General features: G+C 35.6%; 2 protein-coding genes across 2 annotated transcripts; both read right to left on the bottom strand.

Moving 5' to 3' along the window:
• Positions 1–1,980: 1,980 nt before the first annotated feature.
• Positions 1,981–4,042, bottom strand: LOC103927236 (polyphenol oxidase latent form, chloroplastic). Its single transcript, XM_009336163.3, has one exon. It carries the CDS (start codon positions 3,988–3,990, stop codon positions 2,227–2,229), a length of 1,764 nt encoding a protein of 587 aa, XP_009334438.3. The 5' UTR covers positions 3,991–4,042; the 3' UTR covers positions 1,981–2,226.
• Positions 4,043–21,342: 17,300 nt separating this feature from the next.
• Positions 21,343–23,700, bottom strand: LOC103927322 (polyphenol oxidase latent form, chloroplastic). Its single transcript, XM_009336266.3, has 2 exons — positions 22,919–23,700; positions 21,343–22,696 (listed from the first exon to the last, which is right to left on the bottom strand). The coding sequence occupies exons 1-2, from the start codon at positions 23,673–23,675 to the stop codon at positions 21,651–21,653; spliced, it is 1,803 nt and encodes a 600-aa protein (XP_009334541.2). The 5' UTR covers positions 23,676–23,700; the 3' UTR covers positions 21,343–21,650.
• Between the last annotated feature and the right edge of the window lie 620 nt (positions 23,701–24,320).

Raw genomic sequence — 24,320 nt, 5'->3', positions numbered from 1 at the left:
AAAATAAAAAACTTGTAATGCAATAAGAAGAAAGAAGAAATGAAATACAAGAGTGAGGATTAAATACCTGATCGTTTTCTTCTCGTATTCGACTAGCCTTGTTGACACAAGTCCTCCAAAGTTTCGAACACAACACCCAAACCTAAACCAAGTTACAAAAGCAAGAACAAATAGTAACAAACACAAGTAACACATACAAATAAGCCATGAAGTGATATAATTACAGATTCTTAACATGTGTAGCATAGATATTATGTTAGTACAACTTATATTTCAAATCAGAACACTAATATAAAGCAAAAGTAATTTTAAAACAAATTGGCAGAAGAATTGAGTATGTAGAAACAACACCCATCTTCTCTATAATGCTGCAGAAAAACTGCTTTGATCAACCAAGTTTAAGCTCACTTTTGAATGTTCAAAACTGAACCAAATGGTACAAATTTAAATGGTTTTTGAAGCTTGTTTTGTGTACTTTAAAACCGTACAAGATTTGTAGAAAACAGAGCTCCAAATTGTAAGTTTTGCCAACTATAAAATAGAATCTCAAAACTCAAAATGCAGAACTTGCTGCTGTCTGGCAGCTTTGTGACTCATTTTTTACGTGGTTTTGATCAATAAAAACTCAATGAAATTAAGTGAACGCAGATGGGTTTTGATCATGAACATGCCTAGTTTTAAAATACATAATATTGGATCAAAAAAGGAACTCAAGACTCTTTTAATCCAAATTACAACTTCAGAACACTTCCATACAATTCAGGAATCATGTTTATAGCTTCTATTTCAATTATACTCACCCTTACCAAGAATTGACATTTTAAACCAAACCCTAGAATATGATATTTGATCTACACACCCAAAGTATAAAATTGAAATTACTGTTTCAGACCTGTGATATTCAGAACCTTGTGTATTTATGCAGAACTAAATTTCAAGAAAATAGCCAAACCCTAGGAATACAGATATATGCATCATATTCTTCCTTCCCAATATAAAGGCGTCACTTTGTACAATCAGTACATTTCAAATTGTCATTATTCTTTCAATCTAAACTGCTTATGCATAACCCTAAAACAAGATTAAAATTAAATAAGATCTTACCCGATTGCAGCCACCAAGTCACGCGAAGATGTAAGAATGTGGGTGTTTGGAGAGAGAGTGAGCCAGGGTTTAGTGAGAAGAATCAGAGTGCAAGCGAAAAAAAGTGGAGTGCGAGCAGGAAAAGTGAGAGTGTAGGCAAGAGAAGGAGACGAAAGGGAAGTGGTGGTCGCCGCCGATGGCAACCACCAGATCGTTGGCCATCGGAGATCAAATGGAAACAGAGTGGGCGAGCGATGCGAATGGAGTGATTTTGACGAAAGAGTTCTCATTTAATTCCTAAAAGTTTTACTTTTTGTTTTTTATTAAATCATTTTTCTTTTTTATATACAATGGGTGAGGCATGAACTAGCCTCACGTATATTTTTATTGCATTACTTAAGGTTTTGTGACGCATTCTGAAAAGTCGTCACGAAGTGAATTTCATTTTGTTTTGGCGGGAAAAATTTTCGATCATTTATATGTAACGAATCTAAAAGTTTTGTGACGCATAGAATCTAAAAATTATTTCGTGTCCTGCTAAAGTTTTTATGTGGCGCTTTTTCAAGTCTCTTCACTTATTTCCGTGAAATATGACGAATTTTTAGGCTCCAAAAGTAATTCCGTCACATATTCTCTGTTTTCTTGTAGTGTGCAGAATGAAAATTTTAGAATGTCAATAACACTTTCCTAACAATAATAGTAAAGTAGTGTACTAGTTTTATAAACAACTTTACACACAATTCGAGTCCATTAATTTTATAGTATGATTCTCTCCCCTCTTTTTTTTTTCTTCCATTCCCTTCTCTTCTATTTAAACAGCTAAGGTTAAATCACATTAATATCTTACATTAATTTTTTATAAAAAGAGAAAGATAAAACAGAGAATGTAAGAGAAAATGACGGAAAGATGATAGAAAAGAATCTTGATCCATTAATTTTTCAAGAACTCTACCATCAATTCTTTATTCAATAAATCAACACACCGAAACAGAGTAGTGCTTTTATTCACGAGGAACACCAACCATCATCTGCCACGTAAGCAGTAGATGAGCACATTACATTCAAGATTACTTAGCTAGTAAAACACGATTAAGCCAACGCAACAAGAAGAAGAACAACAACAACAATAACATTAATTAAAAATTAGGTAGTATTAATGAGCTCAATGCTAAACCCTCCGATGGTGATTGGCCCCTTCCCAACTTTCGGCACCAAAGTCACCACCAAACTGCTGTCCGTCTCCGCAGCCAACTCCTCCAACAAGCTCGTAATGCTCAGCCGCAGGTTCGTCTTAATATTTTTCTTATGCTTATGCGGCACGTGAACGAAACTCCCAGCAAACTCCGACTTGTCTTTCCCGGCCAGCGAGTCCGCGTCATCGTTCACAAACACGTCGAACTTCACAGTCTCATTCCCGGCAAACTCAATCCCCTTAATCACCAGCACCTCGTCCTGCGCCTTCTTCTGGGCAGCTGTCCGCTTCGTCGCAGACGGCCTCGTCACCTCGACGCTGATTGTATCCGACAGTACAGCAGGGAACGTCGTAGTAAGATCAGAAGATGAAACCGAGGCTTTTCTCTTATTCGTCGACTTACGAGCCGTCGGCTTATATTTCAGCCACGGGATCGGGACTTTCTGGTCGTACACGTACCCCAGTTTTTTCGTGTCGAGCGAGTCCCGAACCTTGACGCGCACGAGATTCTTTTTCTCGTCGTAGAACAAGAACTCCGTGTCCAGCCAGTCGGTCTTTTCTATGTCCGTACCGCCCAACTTATCTTTGTATATAGACCACATGCGGTCCACGTTGGAATGGTGGGAGTAAAACAGCGGATCCCTCCCCGAAGAGTAAAAGGCCCCCATGTCCTCCCCGTTTGTCTGGGTTGGGTCGCCAGTCCAAAAGTGAATATTGTTATGGGGAATGCTCTCAATGTTTCCGGCGCCAGGGCTTGGGTCGTCCCCTGCGCTGTAGGGCTCTCCGTAGAAGAGTCTGTGAGAGGTGGCCTTCGACACCATCTGCTGGTACATCGTTGTTAAGTTCTCTTTGATTCGTGTGGGGTCGTCGACGTCATCGTCGGTCCCGCTGTAATTCAAGTCCAGGAGCTTCGGGGGCTGATGCGCTGCATTTCTGTACTGGTCGTAGAGGGATGACGACGTGTCGGTGAAAATCTCAGGAATGTACATGCCAGCTGGCGCGTCCCAGTTCCAGAAGGGGAGGGCGAAGGTTGGGTCCCCAATAAGCTCGCCCAAGATTTTCTCGTAGAAGTAGAGGTACCAACGATGGAACGGGAAGAAGAGCCAACAGTAGTGAACTTGGATCTCCAAATCCGAATATCCGACTTGTGGGTATCCACCGTCGCAGTAGGAGCAGTGTACCATGGCCTGTTGGGCGTGACTGCGCGGGTCGTCGTCTGGAAGTGCCCGCATCAGCTCGACGGCCTTTTTGTATTTGGCCAAGTATGCAGGGTCTTTTGCAACGTCCTGAGCAGCGGGCCTAGTGCGGAGTGGGCCTTTGTCGGGGAGTTTGAAGTCGATGATGGTCGTGGTGGTAGGTGGGCAACAATCGATGGTGGACCCGTCTGGCTTGTCGGCAGGGCCACACGTGGTCAGGTCTGGGGCGGATATTGGTGCGGCAAAAGCAAATGGGTTTCCTGCCGCACCGTAGAGACCCCCGGCGCCTAAACCTATCAGCATGTTCCTCCTGTCGAGTCTTGCTAGGCCCTGGTCTAGGTTATCGTTGTCACCTTTTGTTGCTTTGCAGCGCACTCTGCCCGCAAGGCATTGTTTGGGTTTTCGTTGCAGTGGAGTCTGGGACTTGTTTGGGAATAAAGGAGAGCGGAAGAGGGTGGTTGTGGTGGTGGAGTGCAGGGCGGCCATTGTAGAAGTTGGTGGTAAGGGAGATGAAGCCATGGCTGAACTGGTTTTCCTTTCCACTCTGCAATTCAGAAGGAAAGGGGAGTGCGATGTTTTTATAGGAAAATTTTAACTGCGATGGGAACCAAGTAGTACATACGTGGTTTTAATAGAAGTGGTAGAAAATTTTATTTTTTAAGATATTAATTTTTTGGTACACGTATCTCATAATTTGTATAGTAATATGTAATGTACTACCTCATGTACTGATCATATTAAAAAATCTCTCGTTTTTATAGTGAAAACTGGCGGGACCGCACACCAAAAATGCATATGCATAATTAATGTTGGAGTAATGCTAGACTAAATTTATAAATTAAAGGATTATGTTACTAATAATAAATGAGCATATTTATTAACATTTAAGTAATAATTCAATTATTAGTTTACAAATTTAGTTTTTCTAGAATTTCAAAGGATGATGCTAAGAGATTAAATTTATAGACAAAATTTACATACTAAATTATTTGTCACTAATAGAAATGAGTACGCCGCTAAATAATAACCTATTATCAATTTCATGTCATTAGTTACAAAATTTTATTTATAAATTTAATTTATTATCCAAAAAAAACAGAGAGAGGTAGTGAACACGCATGAGTGCAGAGTGTAGGATTCGTTAATCCTTTCACCGTTGATGAGGACATGTCTTCTGTTCTTTTATCTCTAAAACCTAGAATATGCTGCGCACCTACTCCATGACCACTCGTTGATTACGCATAAAAACGAGAGAGAGATAGAGAGAGATAATTCCAAGAAATATGATGCTTGAATAATTGGGTCGGAGAAACACGTTTCACAATTAAATATTATAATGTTATATTTTTTTTTTCGACCAAGGAAAAAAACCTACACGTTCTTTTTGGATTCTTTTGATGAGAATTTTAAATTATAAATTGTATTTATTTATCGTACATTGTACGATCAGTTTTTATCAAATATTATTTGTATTTAAATTTAAATAAAAATATTTAAAATAATTTATGATCGCACAATGTACGATAAACAAATATTATTTACGAAATAAATATATTGGAACTTCATATTAATAAGAGAGTTGTAATGAAAAGGCCACATATTGTACACTTTAACGAAAAATCATATTTTTACACTAAAAAGTCAATCCTAGTTCTATTCACTTTATCCTTTATTTTATTTTTATCATTAAATTCAAAGTTTTCAAACCCTTTTCATTAGTTTCTTATTAATAATTGGATATTGCATGGATCAAGAGGTGGCAATTTTGTACTGGAGAAACAATGTTTATGTGTCACGTTTACAAACCATATGTTTAAAGAGTTGTGGACCCCAGCTTGGCTGCTAATTAAAACATGAGGGAGGTGGATTATCTGTCCTCTCATTTTCATACTCTTCTCATGCTCTCATGTGATATGTTGTCGCGGTTAAGTCACGTCAACATTTTATATTAATTTTTTATAGAAATAATAAAACAAAAAGTAATAGGAATATAAAATGTTGACGTGGCTTAATCGTGACCACACAAACAGAAGAGCATAGGGAGAGTATGAAAATGGGATAGCAGACAATCCACCTCCAAACATGAGTGCAACTTTGTTCACCCCTAAAGTGGGGTCATGTTCACTCTTAGTTACGGTTAAATTAGTTTAGTTTAATTGATTTAAAACAAGAAATTTGAAATTTAAACTAATCTAACAATAATTAATAAGGCTGAGCTTCACTCCTACTTAAAAATAAGAGACCGAGCATCACCCTCACTTTAAGACGTAAGAAACTTGCACTTGTATGTGGTTCAAACGTCGGTATTATTTTTAAGAAGTATACCCTACATCTTAACAAGAGCGTAATTAGTGATGTGATCCTTCCTAACCTTGTTGTTTTTCCTTCGTTGCTTTGATTGATGCTAGGGGTGAGTGAAGTTTGGTGACAGGTGAGGTATGCTCGTGGGATGTTTGGTGAGTTTTGATATCAAGGATTTGGAGTTAGTTGTGTGTGTGTGTGTGTGTATATATGTACAATTATTTTTTCAGATGGCTTATCTACTTGTGTTTTTTATTTGGCCATCGGATTCTGAAGCAGCCCTGGCCAGTGATTAGGGAAATGAATCATATCCAGATCATTTTCATTAAATTCATCAAGTTCAAGAATTCGGATCATTGAAATTTGATTCAACGACTACAAACAGAGAGCCCATTTAAAAGTTATAATAAATGTAGTTGTTGGATCAAATTTAAATAGCTCGGATCTCCGAACTTGACGGATTTGGTGGGAGTGATCCGGAGAGGATCCCTTTCACAGTGATCAGGGGCAAATCTTGGCAAGGATCAAAGTGGGCACGTGCCTCCCCAGGTTTTGGTCTAACAAAATTGGTCTGAGCAAGAAGGGTAATGTTAAGGAGATCAAATTTGAAGACTAAATTTGCAAACTAAATGACATGTCACTAATAAAAATAAGTACGTTTATCAACGTGTAAGTAATAAATCAATTATCAACTTATATATTTTTTAGTTTTCAAAACTTTGTCTACAAATTTAATTTCCCTAGCATTACATGAGCAAGAATCAAAAGTCTGCTTAAATTATATTCACCTCTCACCGCTCAAAACGACGTCAAATTGGACTACAACGAATAATAATCAACACATCACTACCACCGCCAACTTTATCACTCGCTTCTTATTCAAAACCACTAGGAGGTGAATATGTATAACACAAAAATATTTAGTTGTAGAGTTAATTAAGGCAGCTCGTGAAGAAAAATTTCTTCCTTCTATACATCTAATAAATTTGACCTACCAACCCTGCACTACAGTTATACAATTTATCTATGGGCAGTGTGACTGTTCTAGATACAACCAAATATTAAACAGATACACGTTCTATAATTGGAGTAACATGATAATACCATTTTGCGGGGACTGCAAAATTCCCTTCAAATAAAGGAGAGAGAAATAGACAACAAACAAAAGAGCAAGTAGAGGGTTACATATGGATTAAATCGACGGTCTACATTCCTTTTGCTGCGGTTAGGATCGATCATCCTAAAATCATATATTACTGGAGGAGTGATTCATTATCACCTTATATTAAAATTAAATTAAACAATCCTAAAGTCTAAGGTACTATGTCTTGCATCTAACACTCTGAATAACAAATCATCTTGTGAAATTAAAATAGTAATATAATAAATCAGGTAGCATTACAAAGTTGTGCCATCCTAATATTATTATAAACAAGCATCATTGATTGTAACGAAGGACCACATGCATCAATTGATCAGCTAATACATTAATAATCACACACAAAAGTGTATCAATCTGCGAGATCTATCAATTACAGAAAAAGAGATTTTCATTGTTAACAAGGTCAACGGTTTTCGAACCCTATGCATAAAATATGTGTCCTGCATTTTATATAATAAGGTCATTGTCCATCAAGCATCCTTTTACTTTTGTTTAAACTATCCTTAATACATACAGTACTATGATGCTAGGAGTGCATCTTAACGGAAAGAAAAGAAAAAGAAAAAAATTGTACGTGATATAAGAAGTTGAGTTATACTTTGCATTGTCAATTAATTTTATAGTTGAACCTCAATTTTTTTCATGATATCAAAAATATATTTAGGCATGTGTGAAGCTCAATAGTTGCGTGCTTCGTTGTCTAAGTTTTAGACTTATTTTTTCTCAATTAATCTTATTGTGTAATTTCAATTTTTAAAATATTAATTAAAACCAAATTACGAGTATATAGTAAACTGAAATAATCAAACACGTGATGTGTGTGTTTGTATGCACACATAAATTTGTAAACTAAAATACTTATATTGCTCAAGGTTCTAAAAAACGATATGCGCTAGTCGGACAGTGGGCTGGCGTCTAGCGCTTAGCCGGCTATGCAGATTTAGGTAAATTTCTGTATATTTATAAATAATGATAATAAAAACATTACAACAAAAAAATAAAAAAACAGGATGCAAAGTAATAACGAGTTAAGAGTGGAAAAAGAAAAGAGTATAAAAAGTTGTAAAAAAATGGTAGGGACCATTTCAAAGAAAACGTTGCAGCTATAGATAAAAGATGGTGGGACCATCTTAATTGAATCGTGCAAAATCAGGTTAGGGAATAGTCTTCTTCTTCGCAAAGCCTACTTTGCAACAAAAAAAATTGCAGATTTCGGCATCTTCATATAAGCCCGATTAGTCTCCACCCAGCTCCGCCTAGCCCCGACCAGACTTGCATATCTCCGCCTAGTCCCGTCTAATCCTGTCCAACGCCCGCCTAATCTATTTTCCGATTTTTTGGCCGATTAGGAGTTAAACGCGACGGTTGGCTATTTTCCAATGCCTAAGTCGATTTTTAGAACATTGATATTGCTTTACCAAATTGTCGTATTTCAACTTTTCCTACATTCAAAGAATAAAACGATTGCCATGATCTGGAAATCTACCAATAATAACTAGCTAGGTACTGTAAATTAAGCATGTGGTCAAAGTCATATGCTGACCAGCTGGTTGTCACATGGATGAAGGTATGAATTTGGATTCCATCGCTTTCAAATTATAGAGATCTTAGGAATCCTCACATCTTAACTGTTTATCGTATATCTTACGGTCAAAAATTATTTAAATTTTTTTATTTAAAATTAAAAAAAAATAATATCTAACGAAAACTGATCGTATAATTCATAATGTAAGAATTCTAAGATCTTCCCTCCTCTAAAAAAAAAAAAAAAAAAAAAAAAAAAAACAAAACAGAGAGAAGATTCTTATCCGAATGATATATATTACTAGGTACTGTCACGGGGACCATAAAACAATCCACGGTACATATTACTAGGTATTGTCACGGGGACCACAAAACAATCCGCGAATTACTTTTATTAAAAGAAAATTAAAAAAAATGACTTAAAAACTTGGAGTTTTAATGATAAAGACAAAATAAAGAGTAAAATGAATAATATCATGATTGATTTTTTAGTGTAAAAATGTAATTTTTCGTTAAAATAAATAGTACCGATAACTTTTCGTTAAAGTTTCTTTTTATCAATCGAAATAATGGGAGAGTTTGAGCGTTATCGGGTGGTGGCAAACAACTAATTAATTACATGTAAGTTGTCAATTAAAAATCAGCCAACAACCCTTGTGTTATTGTGGCAAATAACTAATTAATTACATGTAATTTATCTTAGGCTAAATTCGATTAATGGTTTATGTGGTGATAGGTTAATAGGAAGATAACCTCCGTGGTAAAAAATTCGGATTTAAACTCTCGTGGTGAAGTTCCTTTTGGATTTAAGTTCAAAATTAACATTTCCGTTAACTCACTCCGTCTTTTTTCTAGATTACCCTATGAACATTTCCTAATAGTTAATTTAGCATGTAATTAACTAGTAATCCAATTCAGTAAATTAATCATTAATTTGTTGGTTGGTTTTGTTAGATTAACATTTCTTGATTGGTTTTGTTGGCTGTAGAAATGATGAAATATGAACCAACCAACAAAACCAATCGATGGGTCGGACTAATTCGTTGAGAATCAAACACCAAAGAAGAAAAACAAAACCCAAGAAACATGAAAAGAGGAGCAGCAAGCATACCTCAACATCATCCACTGAAGAATTATCTTGTTTGAGGTTTGATTGTTTTATCTGAAAAGAAAAAAAAATAATGAAGGGAAGCTGAAGAGAGAGAGGAGAGGGGAGAAAGGAACAGGATTTCTGAGACATGTATGAAGAGAACGAACAGTGTTCTATTAAGCACAACATTTTTAGTCGGCTCCAGAAGAGAGAGGTTATGTACTTCTGTGATTTCGATCGGTAAAACTACAGCTACAATGTGGGCTCGACGCTCTCATAAATCTTTATTTCACAGACTAATTATTTAAATTTGCTATTAATTTCTTTTATTTTGGAGCTGAAAATTATTAGTTAATTAACTCATATGTTCCATAACTATAGCTACGACTCTATGATTGGGGTGCTGGGATGCAGATAAATATCCATTGGTTTGCTCCAGGCCGAAAATCTGGAGAGAAAATGAGAGAGAGGGATGGGATGCTAAGAAACCAGTCGGGGAGACGCAGAACCAAAGAACCAAGGTGGAAATGTTAACAGAAGTTGACATCAATATTAATTTTGGGTTTGGATCCTAACGGAACTTCACCACAAGAGTTTAAATCCGAATAATTTTTGACGATTATCATCCGATTAACCTATCACCCTCAGGGACCATTAATTCAATTTAGCCCTTATCTTACTCACTCAATTAATTGATATGTGACAAACTATTCTCATCCACAAGTCCCACTATCACGATTATTTGTTGGTCAGTTGGAGAAGTTGGACCCAGCCACGTTTGTCATGAATCATGACTCATGAACGCAAAGGTTCTCTTAGTCAAGATTAATGAACCATACCACTCCGATGTCAACATCATCAAGAGAAGGAGAATCCCTCAAATTAAAAGAAAAAGTGAGCAATCTATACTGCGGGAAAAAAAAAAAGAAGAAGAAAAGTTAGGCTTCCCATACGAGCTACATCAAATGGTGAAACGCATCTTCCAAGACAAATTAAAATCGCAAACGGTTTCTCGACTTTTCGATGTGGATCAACCATTTACGTTCTTACAGATTCTCTCATGTTCAGTGACATTCAAACCAAATATGTAGTTCAATTGACTCTCGTAGTATGATAGAAGAATTAAACGTGCGATTCAACCGACTTCTTTAACCGACTTCGATACTTTAAAGAAAATTGAGATTTTATGCACCTTGTAACAAATTAACAAAGTTTCTTAACTTTACGATGTGAAACATCACTCCACATTTTTACAAAATATACTATGTACGTATCATGACGCAAATTTTAGCCTACCTTGCCAAATGACCAACTTTTATCTTGTTCTCATCTTCGGTGATGCTATGAAGAGTATGAAGTTGAAAAGACTGGGTGTTTGTCATGGCAGCAACTTATTATGCACATGGAAACAGAACCTGATGCGCCCTGTGAAGGAGCAACAGAAGAACCTACCCCTACTAAAACCCACTGTTCATCAGGACCTCAACTATCAAATTAATTATGAGCACGACTTGGGAGAACATGATGACAAAGTTCCACATAGTGAGGGACTAAATCGTAAAAGACCTTATGAGAAGTTGAACTACTTTTTAGATTGCCAACTAATTTTCTGGTAGAACCTCAACTGTTTTTATCGTATTAAAGTAGGTTGGTCTATTTATGAAGTCTGATGGTCACACATGCTCCATGTCATCCAATTTGTATTGTCCATATATTAGCCTTGAATATTCATCACACATGAGGGGGCGTGTGAGAATGTGAGGATAAAGTCCCATATCAGTGATTGACCAAACATGCAAGGGCTTATGAAGAGTTACACTACTCTCCATATTAGTCCACGTGTGAAGTCCAATGTCCACACATGTTCCATGTCATCTAATTTGTATTATCCGTTTGTTAGGTTTTAAAATTCGTTACGTGGACAATATCTCACATCGATAAAAAATTAAATCATACAAAAGCTTATAAAAAATTACACTACTTTTTATTTACCAATTAATTTTAACATAGAACCCCAAGTTTATTTAAGGTCAACACCTTACTGAAGAGACTATTCACTTTTGAAACACACGAAAATAATATATAGCACTGATGCGAGAATTATACGCGCACAAATTAAACCCTCTTTTTGACAATTGTAGTATGGATGTAAGTAGGGATCGTTCTGGACCGGGGATTAGGAGGGATTGTTAATCTCTTGGAAACTGACTCAAAAACGTAAAAACAAGATAAAACACTAAACTAGACTCAAAGAATGTGAAACTAAACGTTAAAACACTAAGACAAACCAAAAGACTCAAAATGCTTTAAAAACACAAACTAAATTGATTTCTAACTAAATTGAACAATAAAGTAAAGGGGGATTGGATTTGGACGACTTTAAACTAAAATGGATACTTGGAAATAAAACAAATTGTAAATATGGATTTGACGGAAATGAATGGATGGGAATCTAGCTAAGGGGTTCATCTCCACATATGTTATACTTGCATACAAGACGATGTCTAATTGCTTTTCAATAAATTATGAATTCTCAACGCCCCGGGTTAATTAGGTCCGCTTAAATTAACCGTCAAGTTTTCCTTAAGTTAATGAATTGGATGATTGCATACGACAATCCAAAGCATTCCTCACAAGTTCCCTACATGAATTGCATAATAGAGATACAAGCAAGAATCATTAAGCATCATGAAAACTATAAGTGTTGACGAGGCATTCGTTACTATGATTGCATGAAACTTATGCCAAGAATATGTTTAACGCGATTGTTTATAAGCAACCTCCACTACTTGTGAATATAAGTTCATAACTATTACGTGAAACTCACTTATATTCTAGCGTCAAATTCATGCATGAAAATTAAGCGTTCATTCTTAATAAACATACATAAATAGGTTATCAATCAAACAGTTAAACAAATTGAATTCACAACTTATGAAACATAATTAAAAGTAATCAAATCATATTACAAACATAAACATAGTTTCGAATCACCCCCTAGCTAAAGGGGGTTTAGTTCCTCATAACTTTGAAATCAAAGAAACACCTAAACATTCCAACAACTCAAAACTTGAATTGTATGAACGTTTAAGCACTCTTTTCTTCCATTTCTCATACGTACAAAACAAACAGAATTAAAATGAAACTTTGAAATCAAAGAAACACCTAAACATTCCAACAACTCAAAACTTGAATTGTATGAACGTTTAGGCACTCTTCTCTTCCTCGTTGTTGTAGCACAAGGTTTAAGGATAGGTTGGTTGGGGGGATGGAAGTGTTGGGGAATTATGGAAATGGATGAGGATTGGTGGAAATGGAAGATGGTTTTTGGATTCTAAGGGAGAGAAACTCACGGCTAGGGAAGTGTTTGTGGTGTGTTGTGTTGTGAATGAGATGATTCTTGAATGAATGAATGCAAGGGTATTTATAGGAGGAGTGGAGATGTATATGGCTATTTGTTTAAGGTGTTTGTGGTTGCAATGATGAAGAATTGCATGTGGAAATAAAAGGGAAAATGTGATGAAATGATGAAGTAGGAAGGTGGAAATGCATGTGAGATGTTGGAAAGGAAATGGGAATATGAGTAGGCCATGGCATGGGAGTTGTTTTGTTGGTGTAAATGTGCCATGGTTGCAATGATGAAGAATAAAGGGTGCATGTGGGGTGGAATTGAATGAATGCAAAGTGAATGAATAATGAAATGAGTTAAAGAGGGAGAATGTGGTGAAATGATGAAGTAGGAAGGTGGAAATGCATGTGACTTGTTTGTGGAATAAAGAATGAATGGTGGAATGATGAAGAGTTGCATAAAGAATGCATGTAGGGTTAGCTAGGTTGGCTTTGTTTGGGTGCATGTGTGTTAATGGTGGTTTTGCATGTGAATTGATGGATTGTTTTTGATGGAATGGATGGTTCTTTGCATGGCTTTTGAAGTGATTGTGGGCTTTGGAATTGGAAGGAAATGCATGGCCTTGGGGTTGGTTTAAGAGAGAATGGGCTAGGCCCTTTGTTTTATGTCCAAAATGAATACAAGGCCTTCAAATTCGTCCAACACTTTGGCTCCAATCATGTGCTATCCATTCCAAGCCCAATTTTGCTCCAAAATGCTCCAAAATGCATCTTTTTGCTTCCTTAGCCATATGAACCTAAAAACACACGAAAATGGCTTAAACTACTAAAACAACTATGAATTAACAACATAGATGCACGAAAACAAGATAAGTAAGTCGCCTAAATATGCTCCTATCAAGCACATTTCTCTTCGTGGATGAAAGGAAATTTACATGAAAAAGAGAGGTTCCAGATTAGCTGACTCTATGCCTCTCTATTTTGATATTATCTTTCATCAATTATTGGTGATAGTAAATTAGTAATAGCTAAGCCACGTGGAACACGAGTGGTAACTTCCCAAATTAAAGGGTATTTTAGCCTTTTTAGTCCTTAGTATTTTAATATCTAGGGGTTTAGTTTTATGATTGCCTAGTTTATAAGGATTAAATGTTGATTTCAAAATACTTTTAAAATGATTAAAAGTGTTTTTAGATAAAATATTTTTAAGTTTCAAAAGTATCTAAAGTACTTACTATAAAAACCACCAGTTATATGTTTCTTTTAGGAAACACTTTAAGTGTTTTTTTTTTTTTTCCAGAATTTATTTGCATTTTTACTAAGTATTGGTTCCAAAATTATTTTCACCAAAAACAGTTTCAACTATTTTAAAAGTACTTCCAACAAGCTCTAAAATTCTTTCCAATTTGATTAGGATTAGTATAGTGTCCCATTCTATTTTGGATTAGGATTTCTTTACTACAATAAGTTTACATTTATGCGGTCATTAGGTTTTTAGGCTTTATAAACATCCCTTGTAATTCAGATTAACAAACAATGAAGAGTTGAATAGAAAAGCTATGCCTTCCAGAGATTAAAATTCTAGCCCTGAGATAAGATAGATGCCAAAATTCTTGGTGAAAGGTCAAGGACGGGTGACTGGGTGAGAGACCCTGGAGCGATTCCAGTTATCTTTTTTACTAGTATATTGGCACATATAAAGTGTGTCAAAAAAAAATTATTTTTGTTTTTGAAATAGGAGAGAGGAAGAGAGTGATAGAGAATGTGGGATGAGAGGTTTTTATTATTTTTTTATTTTTTTAATTAGAGATATGTTAGGATTACATGTAGGTGAGGCTTTGAAAAAAAAAAACTGCAAAATTTGGTTATGTGAAATTATATTTATGCCTTATATATTCTTATTCATGTTATGGTTTAATTAGAGAGTTAAACTGGTAATTTCATAGGATTTTGGTTGACAATGAGTGTTTTATTAATTAGTAGAGATAACTAGCATTTGCCTACGCATTTTGTATGTATAAACATATTTTTTTAGAAAATGAGAAGGAGAGAGAAAGAGAACGTGAGGGGAGTGGGAGGTTTTCGTTTTTGGGTTTTTTTTTTTTTTTTTTTTTTAATATTTGAGGTATTTTAACATCACCGGTAGGTGAAGCTTCAATAAAAAACAATAAAAATTGGACTTGTGAAATTACATTTTTACCCATCATATTTTTTGGATGATAGAAGATTAAGTGGTCTTTTCATCATCTTTTGGTTGACAAAGAGTTTCATTAATTAATAGAGATTTATATATTGTGTTTTCGCTTATGCTTAAGCTATTAAACTTTTGCTGCCGGCCAACTCTGTCCTACATTACTAAAGCAGAAATCATGTGCGTATGGACTCTCCCATAATTTATTCAAATTATGAAATTTTCTTATTCTCGTTTGATTGTATTGTATAAGTGAATAACATATGTATTTTTCATTTTTTATACAGTAGATGAAAAAAATATATGGGATATTTAAGTTTCATACACCATGTTAAAAACATTAGTTCTAACACAAGAAGTCCAGACTAATTTAAGTGCCATCCAAACATTGCAATTTAATTTTTTATTATAAATTTATATGATTGATCGGATCCAGAAGCGCAAACATCAATATCTACTGCACATAAAACGGACACATGAAAAAAAAATGCTAAAATGCAAGAAACTCTTTCTGCCTAAAGAGTAACATCCAATAACAATATTCCAAAAGCACATAGGGTATTACTAGTTATCTAAAAACTATAAACGAATGTGATAATTCAATAATCAAATTGGAGAGTTTTTCCTCTTTCTTCTTCGTTGCTTCCATGGAAGCAAGAATCTCATCGAATGATGACAATTTTTTATTGTAAAAAAGTAATAATGAAATGTTGTTTGTTGATTGATATACAAGGATTTGGATCCTATCCGGATCTAAATTGTGGGGATTCTAATGATCCTCACATCTTAGGCCATCTCTAACAGAAGGGTTCAGAGGGCCGAAAATAGCCCGAAAACCATCTCCAACCGAGGGTTAGGCTAGATGGCTCGTGGAATCTGAGAGGGCCCCACGGAATCTGAAAGGGCCAAAGGGCTGGAGGGTTGGCTGCATGCAACCAGCCAGCCAGCCCGAGGTTGGCCAGAATTCAAATGCAACGGCTAGCTGATGTCAGCTAGCTGTTGCATTTGATTTTTTTTTTTTTTACAATTTTATTATTATTTTTTATTTACAAAATTTTTCCTATAACTTCTATTTTTCATATTTTTTTTATATTCTATTTTTTTTTCCTATAACTTTGATTTTACATAATTTGTTTCATATTTTTTTTAAATTCCATTTTTTCCTATAACTTCTAGTTCACAAAATTTGTTTCATTTTATTTTAAATTCTATTTTTTTTCCTATAACTTCTATTTCACAAAATTTGTTTCATATTTTTTTAAATTATATTTTTTTCCTATAACTTCTATTTCACAAAATTTGTTTCATATTTTTCTAAATTATATATTTTTTCCTATAACTTCCTAAGCCATTATACAACGTTAAATAATAAATTATATTTGGTTCTATGGCCATTTAGATTTTAATTTAAATTGTAGTTTTTAAATAATAAATTATGTTTGGTCCTATGACCATTTGGCCCTTGGTTGGAGATGGAGGCAAATATGTTCATGTATTATTCATTAAAATATTAATATCTTGGAGGCCTCTGGCCAGCCCTCGGTTAGAGATGGCCTTAGTCATTCATCATGGATCATGCAGTCAGAAATCATTTGACTATTTTTATTTAAAATTAAATACAAATAGTATCTGATAAAAATTAACCGTACAATGTATAATGAATAGTTAAAATGTAGAAATTTATAAAATTCTCATAAAATGAATCCGAAGAACATCCGTATCCGATATACAATCCAGACATGTCCTCGCACAATTAGCTCCTTTTGCCTTTTCACTTTTAATTAAGTAATCAAAATTACCTTTAAATTTTCTAGAAAAAAAAAAAAAAGGTATCTTTTCGCATCTCAACCAATAACTTTTGACCTTGCCCTCGGTCTTGTCCAAGAGATGGAAGCTTTTGCCCAATCAAACATATGTGTGGATATGAAATCACAACCGTAGATAATGAATAGAGCTTTTGCCCAATTCTCTTCCCTTTTTTTTTTTTTTTCCTCTCCTTCTCTCTCCTCCCATTTGAAGTGTCACTGTTAAACCAAATCAACATTTTATATTAATTTTTTTATAACAAGTGAAAGACATAATAAGAGAATGTGAAAGAAATGAATGGAAGAAGATAAAAAGAGGAAGGGAGAGAATTATAATCCATCAAACATATGTGTTGTGGATATGAAATCACAACTAAAGATAATGAATAGTAAACCCGCAACTGTAGGTTATGAAATCACATTTCTACGCGGATAGTTTGAGAGGCTGCATGCATATTCATAGTCACAATTTACAGAAGCTTTTGCAAATATCCATGAAAAGATGGAATCATGGAAGTGTGTGTTCCCTGTTTAATGGGTCGGAGCCCGACACCTCAAAGTACTTCTTATAGTAAAAGGCGATAGCCCATGGTTGTCATTGCCACAGATGACCCTTCGTAGCTTTATGAAATCATCAGACACGGTTTACAGGTATAAGCTAAAAAAACCTATGATCATTTATCCTTGATTTATCAAGCATGGACAGGCGATATAGCTATTCACTGTTGACTATATATTGCATAGGGAGGATGATTCTCTCCCCTCCTAATCTTCCTCTCCTCCTAATCTTCCTTTTCTCCTATTTGAATTGTTATGATATAGCCACGTCAACATTTTATATTGATTTTTTTATAAAAACAATAAGACAAAAAATAATATGTGAAAAAAGAAAAGAGAAGGAGATGAGAATAAGAAGAGAGACAATCCTCTTTCATTGCATATTGTATGAATACAACGTACTGGTCACATCAGAACACACTATTGACTATACATTTACCCATTCATTAAATAAAATATGATTTTTTTTTTCAAGGGATAGAATCTATGTTTGGGTTGAATAATTATTAGTTAAGAAAAACATGAAATTAAATTAATTATTAATCAACTCATGTAGTCATGTTTGTATAAAGGGAAATGCTAAGTGACTTTTTTAAAAGTGAGATTTTTCGCGATTCTTTGTCAATTCATTGTTTAATGTCAATTCTTCTTGTAAGAACATTTTAAAACACTGTGCAAAAAAATACAGTAACAGAGAGTTAATAAAGAGTTCCACTTTTAAGAGAATCTCCTTAGTATTTTTCTTGATTAATTATAGTGATCTTAAACTTTTAAGAATAGAAGATTGACGTTAAGGCTTGGAAAAAAAAGTTTTTTTTTTAGATTTACCTTTTTAATTATTCTACACTAGACGCCAACAACATAGAAGCTAAACGCACAGCAATATCAAAGTTGTTTTGCCAGAAAAAATGAAAACATGTCGCATTTTGCCAGAAGAGTATAATTTTGGAGTGAGGATCTTCGTCAGATTCTTTTTGTAAATATCCTTTAAATTTTCAAATTATATTCGTTCATCGTATATTATATGATCATAAATTATTGTAATTTTTTTATTTAAAATTGAATATAAACAGTACCTAACGAAAATTAATCGCACAATGAAGGGATGTGATTGGAAGATCTCTGAGATCCACTCTCATAATCTTGGTGGTCACTAGCTAATACATGTCCACGTGCCATGGTGCATGGTTGTCCTTTACCACGTTTTTTTTTCTTTCTTTTTAGTATATCGATATTTTTACATTAGGGGAGGGGAGTTCGGCAAAGCCATACAATGGACAGCCTAATTTGATATCGAATTCACCATTCACGTGATTCAAACATAAGACCTTTCATTTTCAAATAAAGAGAAATACTATCAGACCGTAGTAATGAGCAACTCCTTTACCACATTATTTATTCTTTAAAGAATATTTTACTCTTTAAAACTTAATTAGACGAAATCAGAATTTTAATTCTTTAAAGAATATAACTGTACTTGTATAAAAATGATATGTTAATCATGCGATTTCATAATCTAGAGTTGCAGGTTTACTGTTTTAATGGTGAGCATGAGCGCATACAATTTTTTTTATTAATTGTTAACAAGTGATATTATCTATGTTATGAGAGAGGGGAGTGGGTTTAGCCTCACAATGGGCTAGCAATAATGTAGTTCAAATTCTTATTTGGCAATAATCAAACCTAAGACCTCTCACTTACAAATGAAGAAAAATATCACTAAATCGTAGTACTAAATGACCATCTTTCAATATTGGTCCTCATAACTAAAAATCTTATAATAGCTTAAATTTATCAGAAGATTGAATTTTGGAGTGAACCTAGCTAGAATATATAGAAGTTTGAAAACTATTTATTCTTGTGTGTGGGTCATGCATTCATCACATGCCATTGTATGATATGACATTTTGAAGACAAGTGGAAATGTTTTACATTCTATTTACCTAATTCTCTATTGCTTTTCCCCAAAAAAAAAAAAAACAAAAATCTCCATTGAATTATACAACATTATCTAATACTATGATGCACAGCTCATTATTATTATTATTTTGTTAAATGATAGATTTGTTAGATTAGAGAACCGACGGGATTCGAACCTAAGCCGTATTATAAGAGCAACACTTCTATTCAATATTGTGGTAGAGCCCACATGGGTGTGTTTAGTGTTTGATTGGGAAAAAAACTGGCAAAGTCATTTGATCGATGGCAATTTGTCTTTGTGTACTAAATTACTCTTGCGCCAAAAGTTTTTTATTTAGCTATGAAAATATACCTTTTCTTTTTAACTTGAACTATGTAAAAGTAATGTTCTAAAAAGAGTAGTTGGGCGACAAGTTGGGGTCTAGCGCTTAGGCGGATTTAAGTAAATTTACTATATACATTTATATATAAGTGCTTACCTCAAATTGCATTTCATATGGGAAATGATTTCTTTTTCTTTCCATGTTTATTTGTGGCGTTTGGATCAAATTATAAAACAAATGAGAACTAATTAATTAAGGATCAATGTTAAATAGGGATGCACAAGGGAAAAATTAGCGTACAGAAATCATTTGCCAACGTTACAGGTATGCATGTTCTATTCCGTATGTAGTTCCAAGAGAAAATCTTAATAGTGATGCAGTATCATGCTAAATTGCTGAGCTTATGTCCTCGAGGAAGCTCAACTGCTCAAGGAAGTAATTTGTCAATCTTACAGTTTATGTTTGGAACTGTAAGTTTGATAAATTGGCTTAACTGACTGGTGTATTTCTTTTCAATCCAAGCTTCCGGGCCTTGAGTAGCATATAATACGGTTCGTGGTGATCATGATTCAGCATATAATACAAGCATACATATGGAAAATTTACTCTACACATACAGGTACACAGTTCATTTATTTTTTGATAATATTGTAACATCCCTAGATACATATATGTTGTTAAAAGAAATTTTCACTCAAGCATATCAGCAAATATGTGAAGGGTACCTAGTTAAGATCAAATTCTACTCCAAGTGAAATAGGAAATATGCATTAATTTATAGTGATGTGCATAGGCTTTTATGGTACCAACAACCAAGATAAGAGACTAGGAGCAAAGAAATAAAAAATTGAAGCATATTGCTTCAATTATTTGCTTTAGTAATGGCCTTTTATCCCTTTCCCAACCTCTCATTTTACCAAACCAGCAATCCATAAATTAAAGGTGCAGCACCTTATTTGGGATAAACTGTGAACTCTTCATTGTGGCATAGCGGATTAGGTCAACCCTCAATCATCCTATACTTCGTCAACAATATTGCTTTGAAGAGTTTACAGGGCACCCTTGTTTCAAACTCATTGCCCCAATCTCATGCTTGGCTGCTGCAATTAACGATCGAAGGATGTTCGGTATAATTAAGAGTTGAGATTGTAAGTGGATTCAATAGTTGGGATTGTTACTTGTACGTGTAAGTGACTGAGGGGTTCAGTTAGGCTGAGTTGTTAGAGAGAGTTGAGATTGTTATGAATGTTAATGTAATTATTAATCTGCAAAATACAAACTTGATCTTCTTCTCTCTGTAAGCAGTTCAATCTTGTTAATGAAAATTCAGGTTTACTGATCCTCACTATATCTCTCTTAATACCAGCTAATGTAAACTTATTCAACAATGTTATTTTTACCGTATGTTTGTATCATTTCTCTAATAGCGATGAGACTCACATGTGTTGGTGAGCTCTACTTCTATTAGAGAGATGGTACAAATATGTAGTAAGTGTAGCATTACTCAAACTTATTATCACTAAGCATGACTAGTTTAGTAAACTACAAATAGTACACTGTGACTTTTTTTGGTAGTAAAAAAAAATATTCAGTTAAAGGAAGTAAACTTTAAACAAGAGTAACGATATGAGAGAAAGAGTCAAGAGATATAAACATATTCAAACACATTGACCTTAAATTTTTTTGATAAACCAAATACAATTACGTACGAATTTCCACATGCAAGTAAGGATAGTGGAATATTAATTCAACAAAATCGTACGAAATGTTTGGAAAAGCCAGGAAATACAATCGCATGGCTTCTGATCCAAATCACTGCTGGTACACATCACATTAAATAACACTAGGACAACGCATGCATGCATGCATGAACGCAGGCCATTAATTCTGGAAACACATTAACATACCGACATTTATTTAATTAATTAATCAGGTGCCGGGATACTTAATTAGACGATCAAGAAGAATACTCGATCTTAAACCCACCAACGGTGATAGGCGAGTTGGAAACCCTAGGCACCAACGTCACCAGAACACAGCTATCTTCCTCCACACCCAAATCCTCCAATAAGTCCGTGATCCCCAGTTTCAGATTCGTCTTCGTCTTCGTACCAGTCTTCTGTTTATGCGGCACGTGCACAAAACTCCCGGCAAATTCTGACTTGTCCTTTCGACTCAGCGACTCAGCATCGTCATTAATAAACACATCGAACTTCACCGCCTCGTTGCTTTCAAACTCGATATCCTTGATGATCAGCACCTCCTCCTCGTTACTCTTCTCCTTCTTGGTCCTCTTCCTCGGCTTTGGCCTCGCTACCTCCACTGTCGTCTTCGAGTCAAACGTTGCAGGGAACTTGGTTGTCAGCTGAGTAGCCGACACCTTGGCTTTGGTTTTGTTCCTCGGCTTACGAGCGGTTGGCTTCGAGAACAGCCATGGAACACTAACAGGCTCGTAAGTATAGCGAAGATCTTTCGCAGGATGGATGCTGTCCCGAACCTTACAGCTCACAAGCTCGGCGTTTTCGTCGTAGAACAGAAACTCAGCATCGAGCCAATCGGTGTCGGTAGGGTCCTTGCGCTTGCCTCCGAGGGTTTTCCAAATGTTCCACATGCGGTCCACGTTGCAATGGTGGGCGTAAAATAGGGGATCCCGACCGGAGGAGTAGAAGTTGCCCATGTCCTCCTTGTTGGGCTGGTCCGGGTCGCCGCACCAGAGATGGATGTTATTGTGGGGATTGTTCTCAATGGTGCCTGCGTATGTCCCTGTCGTTGTGTCTCCTGCCCTGTATTCGTGGCCGAAAAATAGATCCGGAGTTTTGGCACCGGAAACCATTTGCCGGTACATGATGGCTAGATTCTCATCTATTCTTGTCTGCTCGTCCACGTCATCGTCGGTTCCACCGTAGCTGAGGTCCACCAGCACAGGGGGCTGGTGTCCGGCGTTACGGTACTGATCGTAAAGTGGGGAGGTGGTGTCAGTATAAATGTCGGGAATTGGAAAGCCTGCACATCGGTCAAGTATATTGTGAGAAATTGTACATCAGCAAGTATTTTGAATATCATGCATTTTAATTTTATCTAATAATTTGCTACATTATGTTCACCAATATATATGTTTATGTTGTTTGTTATAAAGAAACATATGTTGTAAAAAATTTATCTCTGCACCGAACATTAATAAAGTAACAACATTACTATTTTAAGTTCATGACAACACAAACATACCATCGGGAGAGTCCCAATTCCAGTATGGGAGAGCAAAAGTTGGGTCATCAATGAGCTTGCCAAGGATTCTCTCGTAGAAATACAAGTACATGCGGTGGAAGGGAAAGAAAAGCCAGGAGAAATGGACTTGGATGTCAATGTCCGGAAACCCTACTTGTGGATAAGCACCATTGCAGTAAGCACAGTGAACGTTGGCTTGTTGAACCATACTACGCGGGTCGTCTTCGGGTAAGGCACGCATGAGGGCTTGAGCTTTCTTGAACTTGGCCAAGTACTCGTCCGTGACCAGATGGGCGGCAGGCCTCGTCCGCAGTGGGATAGACCGGTCCGGAGTGAAGGCTTTGATCTTTGTGGAGACCGGTGGACAGCATGCCACAGTTTCACCTCCGGTGGTGATTTCGGCCAGTGTGCACTTGGTTAGGTCAGGTGGGGCCAGCGGGGCGGCGAAGGCCAATGGTTTCTGGGCAAGGGTGGTGGCGCCATAGAGGCCGCCGAGGCCAAGTAGGACATTTCTCCTGTCCAACTTTCCCAATAAATTAGATGATTGCTCTGGTTGGTTCTGTTTCTCATTATTATTAGGGTTTGTGGCTTTGCACGAGATTGATGATCTACGGGAAACGTACTGCTTGCTTTTTCCAGAGAAGGAAAGTTGGGATTTGTTTGGGAGGAACGCGGAGTAGGAATTGGTGGAGATAATCAGAGAAGAGTAAGTGCCCATGGTGGTGGTAGAACCAGTGGGAGAGGGTGCAGTAGCCATGGCTTTGCTGGTGTGCAGCGCTTAACTGATAGCTCCTGTTTTATAACGGGTAACTGTGGGTCCAAAGTCTGCAAAATTAGATTATTTTTATATTTATTATTTTTTTAAAAGGAGTCATGGTTGGGATCAGATTTTTGGATTTTGTATCGTATCTCCTCCTTAAAATTAATAGAGCTTACATCTTTTATACCATCTCCAAAGTGAGCATAATTTTTCTTTAAATTGATGTGACAAGGTACTTAATTAAATAAAGACATCAAATTAAGAAGAGTAATGTAGTCCAAATATTTTCATACATCAAATTAAGAAGAGTAATGTAGTCCAAATATTTTCAAAACTTAATTAGACGAAGTCAGAATTTTAATTCTTTAAAGAATATAACTGTACTTGTATAAAAATGATATGTTAATCATGCGATTTCATAATCTAGAGTTGCAGGTTTACTGTTTTAATGGTGAGCATGAGCGCATACAATTTTTTTTATTAATTTTTAACAAGTGATATTATCTATGTTAAGAGAGAGGGGAGTGGGTTTAGCCTCACAATGAGCTAGCAATAATGTAGTTCAAATTCGCATTTGACAATAATCAAACCTAAGACCTCTTACTTACAAATGAAGAGAAATATCACTAAATCGTAGTACTA

The sequence above is a fragment of a genome, unplaced genomic scaffold, assembly GCF_019419815.1.
Source record: "Pyrus x bretschneideri cultivar Hongxiangsu unplaced genomic scaffold, Pyrus_bretschneideri_v1 Contig19, whole genome shotgun sequence".
Taxonomy (NCBI): domain Eukaryota; kingdom Viridiplantae; phylum Streptophyta; class Magnoliopsida; order Rosales; family Rosaceae; genus Pyrus; species Pyrus x bretschneideri.
This window is presented reverse-complemented; position numbering and strand designations above follow the sequence as displayed.